The sequence below is a fragment of the Pagrus major genome, chromosome 11 (genome assembly GCF_040436345.1).
Source record: "Pagrus major chromosome 11, Pma_NU_1.0".
NCBI classification, from domain to species: Eukaryota; Metazoa; Chordata; class Actinopteri; order Spariformes; family Sparidae; genus Pagrus; species Pagrus major.
The window spans coordinates 12,976,597-12,991,911 of record NC_133225.1 but is presented as its reverse complement, the minus strand read 5'-3'; the positions used below and the strand labels follow the sequence as shown (position 1 = coordinate 12,991,911).

At 39.8% G+C, this 15,315-nt stretch overlaps 1 protein-coding gene across 1 annotated transcript; it reads left to right on the top strand.

Annotated features, from left to right (window-relative positions):
* The first annotated feature begins 3,185 nt into the window (after positions 1–3,185).
* sec22bb (SEC22 homolog B, vesicle trafficking protein b) lies at positions 3,186–9,309 on the top strand. Its single transcript, XM_073476627.1, has 5 exons — positions 3,186–3,378; positions 5,736–5,845; positions 6,020–6,180; positions 7,377–7,523; positions 7,662–9,309. The coding sequence occupies exons 1-5, from the start codon at positions 3,304–3,306 to the stop codon at positions 7,814–7,816; spliced, it is 648 nt and encodes a 215-aa protein (XP_073332728.1). The 5' UTR covers positions 3,186–3,303; the 3' UTR covers positions 7,817–9,309.
* The last annotated feature ends 6,006 nt before the right edge of the window (positions 9,310–15,315 follow it).

Genomic DNA, 15,315 nt, shown 5'->3' with positions numbered 1-15,315 from the left:
GTGTAATCAGCTTGAATCCTGTTTTGGACTGAGGTTTTTTAGTTTGAGGAACCTTTGAGAAATCTTAGGTAATAACATGTTCGCACTTCCTGGACAATATGAGTTTGCATATTACCTCAAACTCTGCCAGTTATTGACAAACATTATTTGATTGACCAACTAATTCATCTTAAATCTTGATTAAACTGAGACTTGTTTTAAATTCTGTTGGACCCAAAATCAGGCCCCAACTTTAACCTAAATTTAAAACCCTTTCAATTTTAGATACGTCCTCTTCCTAACCTGACTGTAGCTGCTGCTGTTCCAAATACGCCTCTAATTAACATGTTTGTAAGTGAAGTTTTGCATTATAGTGACTGCATTAAATACATCTGCGTCTCTGTTCACAAAAAGGCAGTTAATTCACAGAAACGGTATGTAAACAGATAGCAGAAAGAAGAGCACCACACACACATTAGCACCTCTCCTTTGTGAAAAGCTGTGCCAACCACTATGACAGACACAACCACTTACTGTCTCACTTCCAAGTCATTTTACACTTGTTACTCATCCTCGACATGTTCGAGCCATGTTTGTTATGGGTTGATGCAAATTTGTGTAATATAACGTTTGGATACAAAACAAGTTGAGTGAGTAGTTAGTGACGGTTTGCAGCAGCCTTCACCTCAGGCTGAACTGTGTGTGTGTGTGTGTGTGTGTGTGTGTGTGTGTGTGTGTGTGTGTGTGTGTGTGTGTTAAAGGTGAAAAAAATGTTAGGAAACATCAGCATATATAGTATGTGTCAAGTAATGGTCATTATAGTGACAATAGTATATTGTAATTTTGTCACTGCTACATTAAGCCAGTGGGGTGTTTACCCCAGCCTGTGTTGCTGGAGGCAGTTATAAAAAGAGTGTCCCTTACAATCAGCTCTGTTAGAGACTATCATAGGGTGCAATGCTCAGACAGGCATGTAAAGCAGAATATCTGTACAATAAAATCAGTTTATGCCTCAAAATATCAAGCAAACCTCAAACCTGACTCCCCCTAGCCCTCCCGCCATCACATGAACAGAACAGTTCAGAGCGCAAAAGATGCTGAACTGATGTGTAACCGATAATGCTTGTGTTACATTGAAAGACATACATGGTCAAAACTATTAAACTTTATGGATTACAGTTGCTAGAGGATGCACAAAGTATTAGCATGAGTAGCAAACGGCTACTTTGCTGGTGAAAATGCCTCCTGTCAAACTTAAAGCACTTTTAACAATTCTTTCTATCCATGTTAGCCATGGAGCCTTCTCATTCCACTCTGTACCTCTGTTTCACATTGTTCTGTTGTCCTTTCCATCTCTCCTCTTCTCATCCTCAGCTGCCTTAGAAGACACTTTCCTTTGGATTTCGCCTCAAACACCAAAATAGGTTAAAATTATCTAGTATGTGGATAAGAAAAACTAATCTAATATAGTCCAACCTAACAAAAAAAAGCTAGTTTTATGTTAAATACCTAAAGATGAAGGGATGCACTCTTCGGGTCTTTTATCTCGATCCTCTCAGCTCATGCCGAGCCATAAAATGTCAGGCGGGCAGCAGACATGCCGTGTGGCAGCAGGCGCCGGGGGTCACTTGGTGTGTGTCTGATGTGTCGGGGCTGCAGACTGTGACAGTGACTCCCTGTGGATGCGCCACCTGACTCATTCACAAGCCACAAGACTGAGAGGTCGACAAAGGTCTGGAGAACTGTTTCTTTGTCTCTGCATCTCTCACGACCATAGTTCGGAGGAGGAGACTGTCACAATGGTGGCAAAGTATCAGCCTATAGTTGCTGTTTGGTGCAGACTTAGTTGCGTATTAGTTTTATTGTTTATTATATGTGTGCATGTGTTTGGAGAAGAGTTGCAAGGCATTATGGGACAAATAATTGAACAGAAACTAACAAAAATATTTGCTGGAACATAATTTGCTTGGATAAAATAAGTTCAGTACCATAAGAGGAGGTGAAACTCTTGATGTTGTGTAGAATGCTTGTCTTACTAAGACTTTTGCAAAGTGAGCAATGCTGCCCCCTGCTGCTAGATAAAGTGACTCCTTTACGTAGAGAAAGCCTGAACTACAAATACAGTATATCTATGACTAATTTGATCTTTGGTTGCTCCACGGTGTACATGACAATAAAGAATTGGAGGTGCAAGAGTGACACATTCTGTGCAATGAGCAAAATGGAAATAGAAAAGGTTTCCTGGAAACAGGTCTGGCTTTACATTCATAAATGAAACTGTGAGAATTTAGTATGTTTTGTTTTTGTTATTATGTTTTTATCTGACACCAATAAAAAGGCAAGACTTTCATATCAAGACTTCCTGATACCCTTGAATAAAAATCGAAGAACTAATTAAAAACCATCTGTACACTCACTCACTAAACCGCATTTTAACTAATGATTAATGAATAAATTATAAAATTGATTAACCCAGAATAATAATTGTAAATTTTGAGATTCTTATCAAATAATCATATATTTTTTAAATGATTTTAAGATGACAACACTTTTTATTTATTGATAATGATTATTAATCAGTAGATAAAGAACAATAAAAAAAAAGTTTTTTCCTGGTGCTTTCAGTTGCATCTAATGGCCTTTCTCCAGTGGATGGAAACAAGAGATGAGATGTGGTTGAAAGCCTCCGATTGATTGATTGATTGATTGATTGATTGGTTGGTTGGTTGGTTGGTTGGTTGGTTGATTTTCACGATTAATTGATTAATCATTAAGTGACAAAATGTTGAAAACTACTCATGTTAATTTTCCCACAGCAAAAACGACTTTTTATTTTTTCTAACCAACAGTACCAGATCCAAAGGCTATCAGAAATGACAAAGAAAATAAGTAAATTCTTACATTTAGGAAGCTGGAATCAACAAATGTTTGACATTTTCCTTGAAAAATGACTACAACCAATTAATCGACTATCAACAGTTGACGATTACTATTCTTTCCATAGCTACCAGCTTTTCATTAAAGGCTACATAATAATTCCACTTGATGTCTATCGTAATAATACACTAGGAAATGAAATAAAGCACGAAAAGTGACACAAACATTTCCATTTTGCAAGTAATGCGGAACTGCGTTTGTGGTAACTTAGTTCCGCTCAGCGAGAGGACGGAAATATTTAACTGTGACGCGCAAAGCTCTAGCGTTTCCGGCCAGCTCAGCGCATCAGCTCTGTGGTGTTGTCAGTTCACAGCCTGTCAAACACTGCTCCCAGGTACCTGTAACACTTCTTGGGCAGCGGACAAAACCCCCGGACATCGCGGAGAGATGGTGCTGCTGACGATGATCGCTCGGCTGGCTGACGGGCTGCCGTTAGCCGCCTCAATGCAGGAGGACGAGCAGGTTAAAACATTTAGCTATTTGTGCCTCTGTGGTCGCTAGCTTTCTGTGTGCTGTTATCAGTACAGGCTGTAAATGCGTCCAAGTTGTTCAAACGCTGCAGTGACACGTTAGCTAACACGAAGTCCTGCTGTGGGCCTGTCTACCTGTACACAGAGCCAGTCATTATTTACACAAGATATCTGAGTCACTCCTATTCAGCCTGTCAGGAACAGGCTTCCTGTGTTTTAACTCTGACCTTATTCAGATCCTGTTCCTACTTATACGAGCAATGTGCGACGTCACCATTAAGTTTAACGACAGCGTTTTAGTTAAAAACAGTCTAATTATGTCGTCTATAACCTGATAAATGTGCAGCCCTCAGTCAGACATCTCTTTATGTTGCAGCATCAAAATATGCCCTTTATAAGGTTTGATCCAGGAATAAGTGACCTGATTATAAAGATACATTTAATTTTAAATTAGAGACTGACCGGTATATATTTTAGATTTTAGCTTCTCATATAGATATCTGTATTTATGTATGTAGGCTGATTACTAATAAGAAATTGTACAGAAATGTCAAAGATATGATTGTTACATAATTTGTCCACCAGAGGTCAATGACATGTTTATTTTTCAACTGTGAAATCTTCTGCTCTGTAAATATTGTGCTGTCATATATTTCTTTTAACAATCAAACGTAGTTGCTTCTTGGCAAAAATGTCTTTTTATGTTTTTAAAAAATGAATACGGACAGATGTATTGTAGATATCGATATCGGCCTCCAGTATCTTGTTTTTCTCAACACAATCGGCCAGAATGAATGTTGGCATTGTATGTTTCTGCAAACCAAAGATGCTTTTTAAGCATTTAAGATCATTTTGCATCTCTACATTTTGTTCTGTTAAATTTTCTTTTTTATGTTGTGACAGCGCTGTCTGGTTAGGTTTAGGAACAAAAACCACCTGGTTAGGGTAAAGAGTTCATGTTTTGGCTTAAAATACCTGTTAGTTTGTTTTTTCACCACAAAGACAGCTGGAGATGTCCCAACTTCTAGAGATGTCCCAGGGTCTCGTCAAAAAAACGATTTTGTTGTCACAAACACGACTCAAGATGTCCTGATTCCTTGTCAGTAATATAGTTGAGCTGTCCTGATTTTTCGTCAAAAATACACGTTTTTGTCGCAACAAACACCGCTAGAGATGTCCTGACTTCTCATCAAAAATATCAGTATTTTGTCGTAAATTTTCCCACGGTCTCCAAAAATTCCAGTGGTTTCACACATACAAATGTTGAAACACAGCCTCGCCCTGCAGTCACTAGTTCTCACCTGTAACTGCACCACTGTCCACTTGACCTCCGGAAATGAAAGTCAGGACACGTATTGTAGAAATGTTAATATGGTGCGTAGCCTATGACACGTGTGCACAAATTTGAACGTATCAGTGGTTTGCAGAAACGTTCACTACCAACGTCTCATCCTGCCGCCTGGCTGGTTTTTCTTTAGGTGAAGGTATTGCCAGGCCCACAGAGACGATGCTGACTGTATTTAGTCAGATTGACCACATGATTTATTGTTAAATTTCTATCAGCAGTTTTGTATGTAAGATTTATTTTGGTGAGACAACTCAGCTTAACTTACATCCCAGTGACATCACAAATGTTAGTGTTTCCCCGCTCATTACTGACTTCAACTGTTCTGTGTTGAATAGAATAGATGTTGCCTGGGACACAAACATAAACTTAACATATCAACAACTGTTAAAAATGGATGCCATTGTTTATTATGTTTGAGCATGACTGACCAGGAGTCTAACATCTTTCCCTCACTCTCTTGTTTGCTTTCAAAAAGGGAAGTGAAAAGGTTTGTTGTGCCTCTGCTCTGTGCTTCAACATCATACATGTCTCTGTGATGCTACAGTGTTGCTGTTAAGAGTCATTTGCTCGAGTCAACAACACCCCAAGAGATGAACACCTTCCATCAGCCAAACGCTGACCATAAACAATTCACCACAAACAGCTGGAGCTGCTATTTGTTCTTTTTTCAAAGCATTTGCCTTCAGATGTAGCATCACACCACTCAGTCTGTCTGTGGTCTTTTATGCCAACTATTTATTTTCAGCACACTTTAAAGGGCAAGAAATTAACACGTCAAGGAAAAAAGCATGAGATCTGGACTGTAGGTGGTTGCTATTTGTGTCTGTGTTGTCAAACACTCAAGCAAAAAAACACATTCAAATTTGAACATTCATTGAAGTCAGTCTTCCTGCAAATGCAGCACACAAAAGTCAATTTCTTGCCCCGATCAAACACCATATTTGTGTGTTAGATGTCAGTGAGTCGTGTTGTGACATGGTGTTGTGTTTCTGTCTGTCTAGTTGGGTAGGGACCTTCAGCAGTATCAAAGTCAAGCCAAGCAGCTCTTCAGGAAACTCAATGAGCAGAGTCCCACACGCTGCACTTTAGAGGCTGGTTCCATGGCATTTCAGTGAGTATGACCAAGAACATGAGCTCAGCGGCGTCGTTCACTTACATAAATGTATAACTCAATCATTTCCATAATGTTTTCTTGACAATTTGGAAGTAATTATGCAAGAGCGAAGCCCTGACTTGCATGTTTATGTTTTGATACTCATGACATTTTAATGTCTTCTCCTTGCAGCTATTTTATAGAGAAAGGAGTGTGCTACCTCGTGCTGTGCGAAGCCAGCTTTCCCAAGAAGCTGGCCTTCGCTTACCTAGAAGACCTTCAGGCAGAGTTTCATGAGCAGCATGGAAAGAAGGTCCCCACAGTGTCCCGGCCCTACTCCTTCATTGAATTTGGTAAGAAGAAACTTGTGCAAAAATATATATAATATAATAATAATTTTAATTTTCAAGCTTTTGGTCAGATGCTTTCTTCAAGCCATGAACAGGTAGCAATTGAATGCAGCAGTACAAAAGATCACCATTAGCCTTTATGTAAAACACTTACTGTATGTCAATCAGTTGAACTTGTGTGGCTTGCTACCTGTTAATGACTCTAAAGCTCATACATTAAACAGACTTTTGCACAGATTTGAGTCTGCAGATGCTTTTTACCTTTTAGTTTTACAGTTTCCAGCTCCAGCACCTTAGTTAGAGTCTGATATGGGTGAGCTGTGTTTTTTTTCTCTCTTTTCCCCAAATTTAAAATTTGTGTACTACATTTTGTAGAACTTATTGGGATAATTCTTATGTAAGGTAACTTAAAAATGTCACTCAAAACCAGGAGGGAAGGAAAGTGACAGCACAAACATAGATAACGTCACGTAACGTAGATCTGCTGTAACCGACCAACACCTGAATCGTTTAATGAGGTTAGTATCAACCATGATACCAATATGGTAGATCGATGCATCACTAAAAAAAAAAAATGTTTCAAAGAGTGGTATTGTTTGGTCTGTTTTCAGGCTCAAAATTCTTACAAAAAAAACATGCAACACTGCCTCTGCCTCCGATGTCTTGTCGCTGTGGGCAGCATCTCACTGGCCCGCCACCGTATCCCTTCTTTTCTTTGGCAGTTTTTTGGCAAGTCACAACTGAGCCTTCAGGCCAATTTTGCTCCAAATTATAAGTTTACATTTTTAAAGTTTAGACTAACTTTTCTTCCATCGCCTGCTACAGTGCCTTGAAAAGCAATGGCACTTGTGTCCAACGTCAGTAAGAGCGAACTCATACGCTGCTCTGCATTAAGTGGATCTTCACCTTTGGTTTATTACAGTGTTTCCTCAGTATTCATTTAGCAGTGGTGCTAAACACATTTTTTTTTAACATTAGAATCTTAACTTTAAACATAACTCAGTCCAAAACAGAAAATTACTGGCCAAAGTACCACAGCTGTATTAAAATTTCAGAGGAAGCACTGTATTACATCACTTATTTCAATGTATCAGTGAAGGGAACTTGTCAAACAGTCTACCAGGACTGTTAAAGAGCTGACAGTCATCTGCATTATTTGCCATTAACTGCTTTTATTTCTTCTGCTGCTCCTTCCCCAGACACCTACATCCAAAAAACCAAGAAGTCGTACATTGACAGCCGAGCGAGAAGGAATCTGGGCAGCATCAACACGGAGCTCCAGGACGTACAGAGGATCATGGTGGCTAACATAGAGGAGGTGCTGCAGAGAGGAGAGGCTCTCTCTGGTAAGTCATCTCAGATCTCTTCGGGTCAAACTAATGCAGTCCGTCTGTCTGAATAATATGATGCTCCTCAGATCCAATGATTTTGTCCTTTTCTATTCTTGCTGTTGTTCCCTTTCCCCCGGTTGCTCCACCCTGCAGCGCTGGACTCCAAGGCCAGCAACCTGTCCAGCCTGTCAAAGAAGTACAGGAGCGACGCCAAGTATCTGAACACCCGCTCCACCTATGCCAAGCTGGCAGCCGGCGGTGTCTTTTTCATCATGCTCATTGTCTATGTACGCTTCTGGTGGCTCTGAGAGAAAAAGAAAAAAAGTGAGGGAGAAGAAGAGGAAAGAGGTATTGAAGTGGAAAATGAGCTGCACAGAGTCTGCAGACACTACGAAAAGCTGTCACCTTTGACTAAAAAACAGGATCCCTGCTCTTAATGAGACTTTGCAGACGTACCACCGCCCATTTTGTTCTTGCCTGTCCATGGATGTGTGATCTGAATATAAATGATGTCATAATACATAGTTTTATTATTAACAGTTATACAGTAATGCGCTAGTAGTTGCCCTGGAGATAGGTTAAAAGGAAATGAGTGAATGTGTGTGTGCGTGCATGTGTGTGCTGATTGCGTTCGTTTTCAAAGGCGATCGTTGGTGATTGGTTGTGAAGTTTGGAGGAAAAATGAAGAGAAATTTCCTGTTATGTCTTCTTTTCCAAAGCTGTACTGTACTGTAACAGGACTGATTAAATCTCGTATACTGTCTGATAATACAGAAAAGAGCAAAAAAGCAACAAAAAAAAAACACATAACTTTATTTATCCTGAGCACTTCATATGGGTATCTGCATTCATTAACATTATAATCACAGTAGTAATGGCTTGACGGGTCTGCACAACATACAGTAGGTACCACAGTTAAGGAATATTTGGGAGACATGGCATTCATTCTTAGGCAGTTGATTAGGCTTAGCAACAACATAGGAAAAGTAATTGAAGTAAACTGTTTTTTTTTTTTAATTATTATTATTATTACAATTAATATTGTATGGAAGCCTTTGGAATCCCAAAATGCCATTTCACACGTGTCTAATTTATCAGATTTTTTTTCCATTATGGGATGTTAGTGACCCGATAAGGGACTGTACAAAAATATCTGGGATGTGGGAGGTGTCAGGAAAAAACAGGAGGGTGATGGTTTTTTAATTTTTTTATGTTTATTGCTCAAGTGAAGGCTAGTCTAACTTTTTATTTACAGTATATTCTAACCATCCCTTGTGAGTTTTTTTTTTTAAGGACTGTCCCTGTTTTATTTTTTCCCATCACATCACAAATATGCTGCTTTAAGGTTTATGTTAGATTACATCTGTAATCTCAGACCTGATCTCAAATTCTGAATGCAGTTTTTTTCCAAAGGGAAGGGCCCCAAAGAAAATATGAATAACACTGTGGAGGGAAGTGTTTTTTAAAAACTGAAACATGAGATTCAAACCCGCTCCCTACCCTCATAATTTTCGTACAGTCCCTAACTTGACCTCAACCGAGTGTGTCCACGTTCCCTTTATGCTCTCTTACACCTTGACTTTGTGGACCAGCACATTTCTGTTAGCAGGCATTCAAAAAAAAAAACAACCTGTCTGGTCCTTTTTATTTTGTACCAAGTTTACACATGTAGACTCAATTTGAAAGTGAAGCTGAGAGTCAAAGGTGTGTCGTTCAGCCAACGTCTGTTCGCGGCTGGAGAGGACACCTTCTCTTTTTCTGTTCTGTCTGCTATCTATGAATAAAATCATTTGCACAAAAACCGCCTCCTGTCTGTCACAGGAACTGATGATTATCAGGAGCTCAGGCAATGCTTGCATTATAAAGAATGGCAGAAATTCTCACTGTAGGTTCAGCCATCTATGCAGAATACACACTCACAGAAGATGGACCTCAAGATCATAATGATCCTGTTCTTAGACAGTTGAGATGTAAGATAAGGTTATTAGAGCGCCATTATCTCACTTGCTTCTAACTTGCTTTCGCAACATGGAAGTTGGTGAGTTTTTTACACTGTCATGCATTGTCATTCAGTACATGTACACAGTTTAAAGTTTGACGTTGCTCTCAGTGTTACAGTTACATGAACAACTTACAGGGAGATAGAAATAGATGGATAGCTTAAATCAAGGACACCAGAGCTGGCCAGAGGTAGGCTGACATTAAACTATAATGTACATACAAGTAGGTTAAAGTATAGATGCATCATTACATATAAAGGGCAACAAAATAGTGTTTATGTCAGGGCTGACCAAAGTGAGGCCCATGGGCCAACATAATATGATATACAATAATATGAATTGCTGTGTATACTGTTTAATTGTATGTATTGTATTAATGAAGGGAACTTTGAATCCTAGTACTACAGAAGCCCCTGAGAGGCAAGTGAAAAAGGAACTTGGAAAGATTATCCAGGATTTCTCCTGTCCCTAAGTCAAAAACATAGGGGAGAAAAAATATTTATATCACACTTGCTTGCCGAATTTCTTCTTCTTTTTCGCCGGTTGCCCCTCAGGGCTTCCGTATGGCACCATTTCGCATTGTAACAAAACAATAGGTGTTTGCTTTTGGCCCAGGGTTCACTATCAAGTTTCCATTTTGGCCCTGCAAGGGAAAAAGTTTGGGCACCCATGGTTTATACTGGTTATACTGTACAGGTCAGAACTGTTTCTGTATATTGTTAATAAGAGTAGTAATAGTGCAAGTGTGCAGAGCACAAAGAGAGCTGGAATAAATATTGAATGGTTGATGAAGGCTTATAGATTACAATATATACATTAAGTTAGTGGTTATGTACAGTATAAGCACATAAACATGCCTATATACAGTATACACAGCGTGCTTAGATTGTACTTAACAACGATAATGATAGGTACGTGTGTGATTTAGAAAAAAAAACATAAAAACAATATAAACTATAAAATATATCATATATAAAATGTAGGTACAGTGGATGTTCGAGGATGTGCGAGCGTGAGAGTTAACCTTAAAGACAGGTTTTCCTGTTACCGTCTTAGTAAAATGCAAAAGGTTTCCAGGAAAATTAGTCTTTATAATTAAAATGGGGAGAAACATACAGTCAACCCAAACTTCTGAGAGGGAAACTCAGAAGTGACTCAGTGGGCACTCTCGGGTATGGTATTATCATATTATTTTGACTGATATGATGGTTTTGATGAAAATATGTTCTTTCACATCTACATAAGGTTTCAGTGGAAAGACTTTCTGGCAGTTGGTGTCACCTCCACAGCTACCGTGTCTTTAAGTATTTTCCAGGAATACTTAAACTTTACCCTCATGCTATTTCAAGCCCAGTGATCCCACTTTTGACCAGCAGGTAGAGTGCTTTCCTCACTGTTGAAATGATACAGTTGAGAAAATGAGGCTCAAAAATCTCCCTGACTTGCAACTTCTGCTGCTGACAGCTGCCTCCTGCTAGCAGAGCTCCAAATCGTAGGTTAGTTTTTCAAAGATTGAAAAATATAGGCTGCAGCCTTTGGGGGTAGGAGAAAGAAGAGAAGTTTTTAGAAGTACTAGTACTTTACAGAGCAGCAGTCTGATTCTTCAGCTTGATATAGAACAGGAAATGTCAGAGAAAAAATGAGAAGCAGCAGAGGGTAGCATGCCAAAAACAAAACCACAGGGCACAGGCTAACCTTTTCACCTCTCAAGGGAAGCAGTTACTCGTGAGTTTGGTCTCAGTTATGATAAAAGTTATCTTTCTTTGTGATCTTGTTCCTCTTAATAACTTTCAACCTGAGGAGATGCTTCTTGCACACTTTCCTATATATATACTTTCTTGTTATAGTTGTTTGTGCTTCTGTAATCCTGTGTGACACTGCACTCTCTACATTTATACTTTTAAAGTTGACTTTCCAAACACAGAACGGTAAGAACCCTTGAATTTCCTGCATGTATCTACTTTAAACACTGACAGATTTCTTGTTCTTACAAAATCTTTGTGTAGTCAGAAACAAGGAAGAGAAACCTGAGTGTAAAATCCATGAGTGTGTGTGTAAATGTCACAGTGATTAAAGAGAGGACAACACGCCTGGCCTCTCTCACTTCGCCACTTTCTCTCCTTCCTCTGCAGGTTACCATAGCAGCAGCGAGTGTGTGACAGTCATGTGAAAACGAAGCTGATTGGATTAAAATACTTTGTGTGATCAGGGGTCAAGAATACGGCGCATGTACTAAACACACACAGCCCGATTCAAGCACACACAGACTCGCTCACAAACCTAGACGATTAGAAAGGTTGAAGTGCCGTCTACGCGTCTATCAGTTTTCAACAACAAAAAAAACGTGGTTGTTGCTCATATTACCCTATCTTGATTAAATTTCCTGTCACAGATACAAAAACAACCACAGGATTGTACACCCACACTCAGCTTCTTCTTAGTCTTGTGTAATCTTAAAGAAACAGGACATTAAAACAACGTGACCTTGACCTTCACCTTCACCCTCAGCCACTTTGTCTCATAGTCAGCAGAACAGTCGAGCATGCAAATTCACACATGGCAAGAGAGTTTCAGTCACTTCGACACGAGCAGATGACTTGCTCAGATGCAAATTCATTGATGGTTCCACAGTGTGCCCACTGAACTTCAGTACAGATATGATGTCATTAATGGGAGGCGACACTGTAGACTTGTTTGTGAGAAGTCTGACTCACTGCGCTTTGACAACCCTATCTACTCCCCCGAGTAGATCAATCTGTGACAGGATGTCACAGAGAAGAAAAGATAAAAAGACACTTTCAAAATCAATTAGTTAAAAGCTGATGTTAACCCACTTTTGATCAGTATTGCACAAATGCAATACTAGGTTAATCTCACCTAGTACAATGGGTTGTTCAAGCAGAAGTTTCACCCTAAAACTGTAAATGCACAGAACACTGTGCACATAAAATTCAAAACTATATAGGATATGCTTATTATAAACAATCAGTGTAACTTTAGAAAGAGATCATAACAGTTGGCAACCTTAGTTTATTTAGAAAACATTACTAGTGGATCTCTCTTCCAGAGATTTAAAAATAGAATGAGACACCAAAGGTAAAGACAATTGCAATTCAAATCACTGGCCACGAACAGTTTCAGCCCATAGACTTTACATTGTGATGACGTCACGGCTTTTTAAATCACTTTTCAAGGACACTAGAGAAAAAGTCAGAGGATCGCTAGAGCACTAAATTTAATGTCAATATATCCAATAGTTGAGATATTTCAGGCTGATAGATCAACTGACTAACACTGCCATCCTTGTTGAGTTGGTGCCACAATGACCCAAATATGGTCAATTTTTGGCCCAGCGATTTAAGTGTGGAGGCTTTTGATTACAAGAGAAAGAACAGGGCTTTAAAAAGGTAAAGAACCTCTGAATCCCTAAATACATAATAAAAAAACAACCAGTAATTCAATGTGATTATCAAACCACTGATTTCCCACTATACATGTTATAGTTTGGTGGGAAGGCAGAGTGGGGTGTGGCCTAAGGGAAGTTGTTGGGAATCTTGTCATCTCTACTGTCCACGCTAAAAACCTGTTCCATCTCATATCAAGCCTGCTTCCCACCTCATCCCAGCTGGTTCCCCTGTCTCTTCTCCTTCATCCTCTTCCCTCTAATCCAATCACAGCAAAGGGAAGCTGCGGAGACAGCAGCTGTATGGCAGAGGAGAGGGGTCATAAAACGCAGAAGGCCGAAAGAGGAAGTCAAGGGACCTGGTGAGTTATTGCCCCCCAAACGTACACACCGGGTCCTGGGAACTGGGAACTTCTCACAGGGGGGGTCAGTGTGGAGTGTTTTCTGCGGGCCTGGACCTGCTCCGCACTTCATGTACTCTTTATCACATCATCGTAGACCAATGATGACCCCTCACACCTTGCCGTCATAATACTGCACGAGTCTATTTAAAGAAGAGCAGACCTTTAACTCTGTCATAAAACTGATGTTATAAATGATCCTTTTTTCCCAGGACTGCTTATATATACCCATGTCTCATACTGGGCGCTAGAGTTGCCTTTTAGGTGTGTAAGAAGACAATGCCACACACAAAAACAGGATATAGAGTGGGAAGAGAGAAATGCAAGAGAAAATAAGAAAGAGGAGGAACAAGAGACATTCACACACATTTAAGTATGTCACACTGGCTTTGAACAGAGCCATGAGTCAATGTCTGGGTCACATCACACCTGTGATATATTTAACTGTAGTTATTGAAGTTCTGGGAATGTCCCAGATTAATATTTAAATGTATTGAACAGTCAGGGCTAAATTCTTTTCTCTCACTTGCCAGCGTTACCTATTTATCTCTCCATTTCTTCAAGCAGATAACATTGTTGGTTTATTAATAGTGTGATATCTGACACACAGACACACACACACACACACACACACACACACACAATGCTGAGTTGTGTCTGTGAGAAAGCGAGGGCTCAAGTGTGAATTCCAGCCATGCCTGTCTTTTAGCAGCTTGTGAATTTATGATACAATTAACCCTGGAAGATATGCCGAGCACACTCACTTTACACTCTCTACAACTTCCAGTGTGTGAGTGAAACACACAAATATGCAGAGAAAAACATTCTCTGCACACATGTTATGAATTGAGCATGGAGAAAATGCAAAATGATTACTGGAAGAGGCTCGACCAGGGAGAGATGTTGTACAGATCGATCACCGGATGATGTTGGACTAAAAACAGGTGGAGAATTTGTTCCTTACATGTCCATGTTTCATTGGATTTGGGTAAGTGTGTTATATACAGGGCCATATTCATAATATATGTCAGGGGGGCACATCACCCCCTACATTCAAATATGCATAAGAAATGCTATGCTACAAAAGACAATCACACACCACTGTCTGAAATAAGCATTAGCAAATGTAATTATATTCACAACCAAACAAATTGCCATTATTACTACCAGTTATAGTATTAAAGTTTACTGCAGTTCTGCATGTGGTTTGTCCAAGAGGTGTTGTTGTTCCCCAGCAGAAGCTGTTGCTCGACTGCTGTGGGCAGGTACAATCACTATCAAACACTGTTCTGTCTCTCTGTTTCCTTCCTCTAAATGTGCATCATTTGTATAATTTATGCCCAGCAGGTAGTTTGGCACGTAAGAATTGATTTGGCACAGCTGGTCAGTTGTTGTTAGCAGGGCTGGCTCAGGCGTATGTGAGCTGACCAATCAGAACAGACTGGGGGAGGAATACACTGCTGCAGCACTGGACAGAATGAGGAAACTGACTTTTTTGAGCATTAAAGCATGTAAAATTTACATTTTGATAGAGGGGTCTGTTGACTCCATGGCTACAGCTTTGGTTACATATATCTTCTTTAATGACAAAATAAAACTAAACCAATCACCCTGTGTTTTAAGATCTTTGACTATCATCTATCATGTCCCTAGTATTCCCATCCCGTCCATGGGGTAAACATTGTGGACTGTGGCAGATTACTTTGACCTATAGCACCCTTGGGCCTCAGGGACCAGACCATGATGACAGAGGGTCTAAATGTGCGTGTCAGTATTTGTGGGTGTTTATGTGTTGCAGTCCATGCACACACAAGTTCATTCGTGTGCATATATCTGTACTCAAATGTTGGTCCCATTACGTATGTGTAGCGAACGATTGAGGCGACCTTGGGTGGGAGTTGGCAGGAGGTCATGGTGTTAACCTCAGGTCCCACCAAGTCCCACCATTCAAACATACCTCCACCCTTAAAGCGGTTAACAACAACCACAAGTGTCCAATCTAG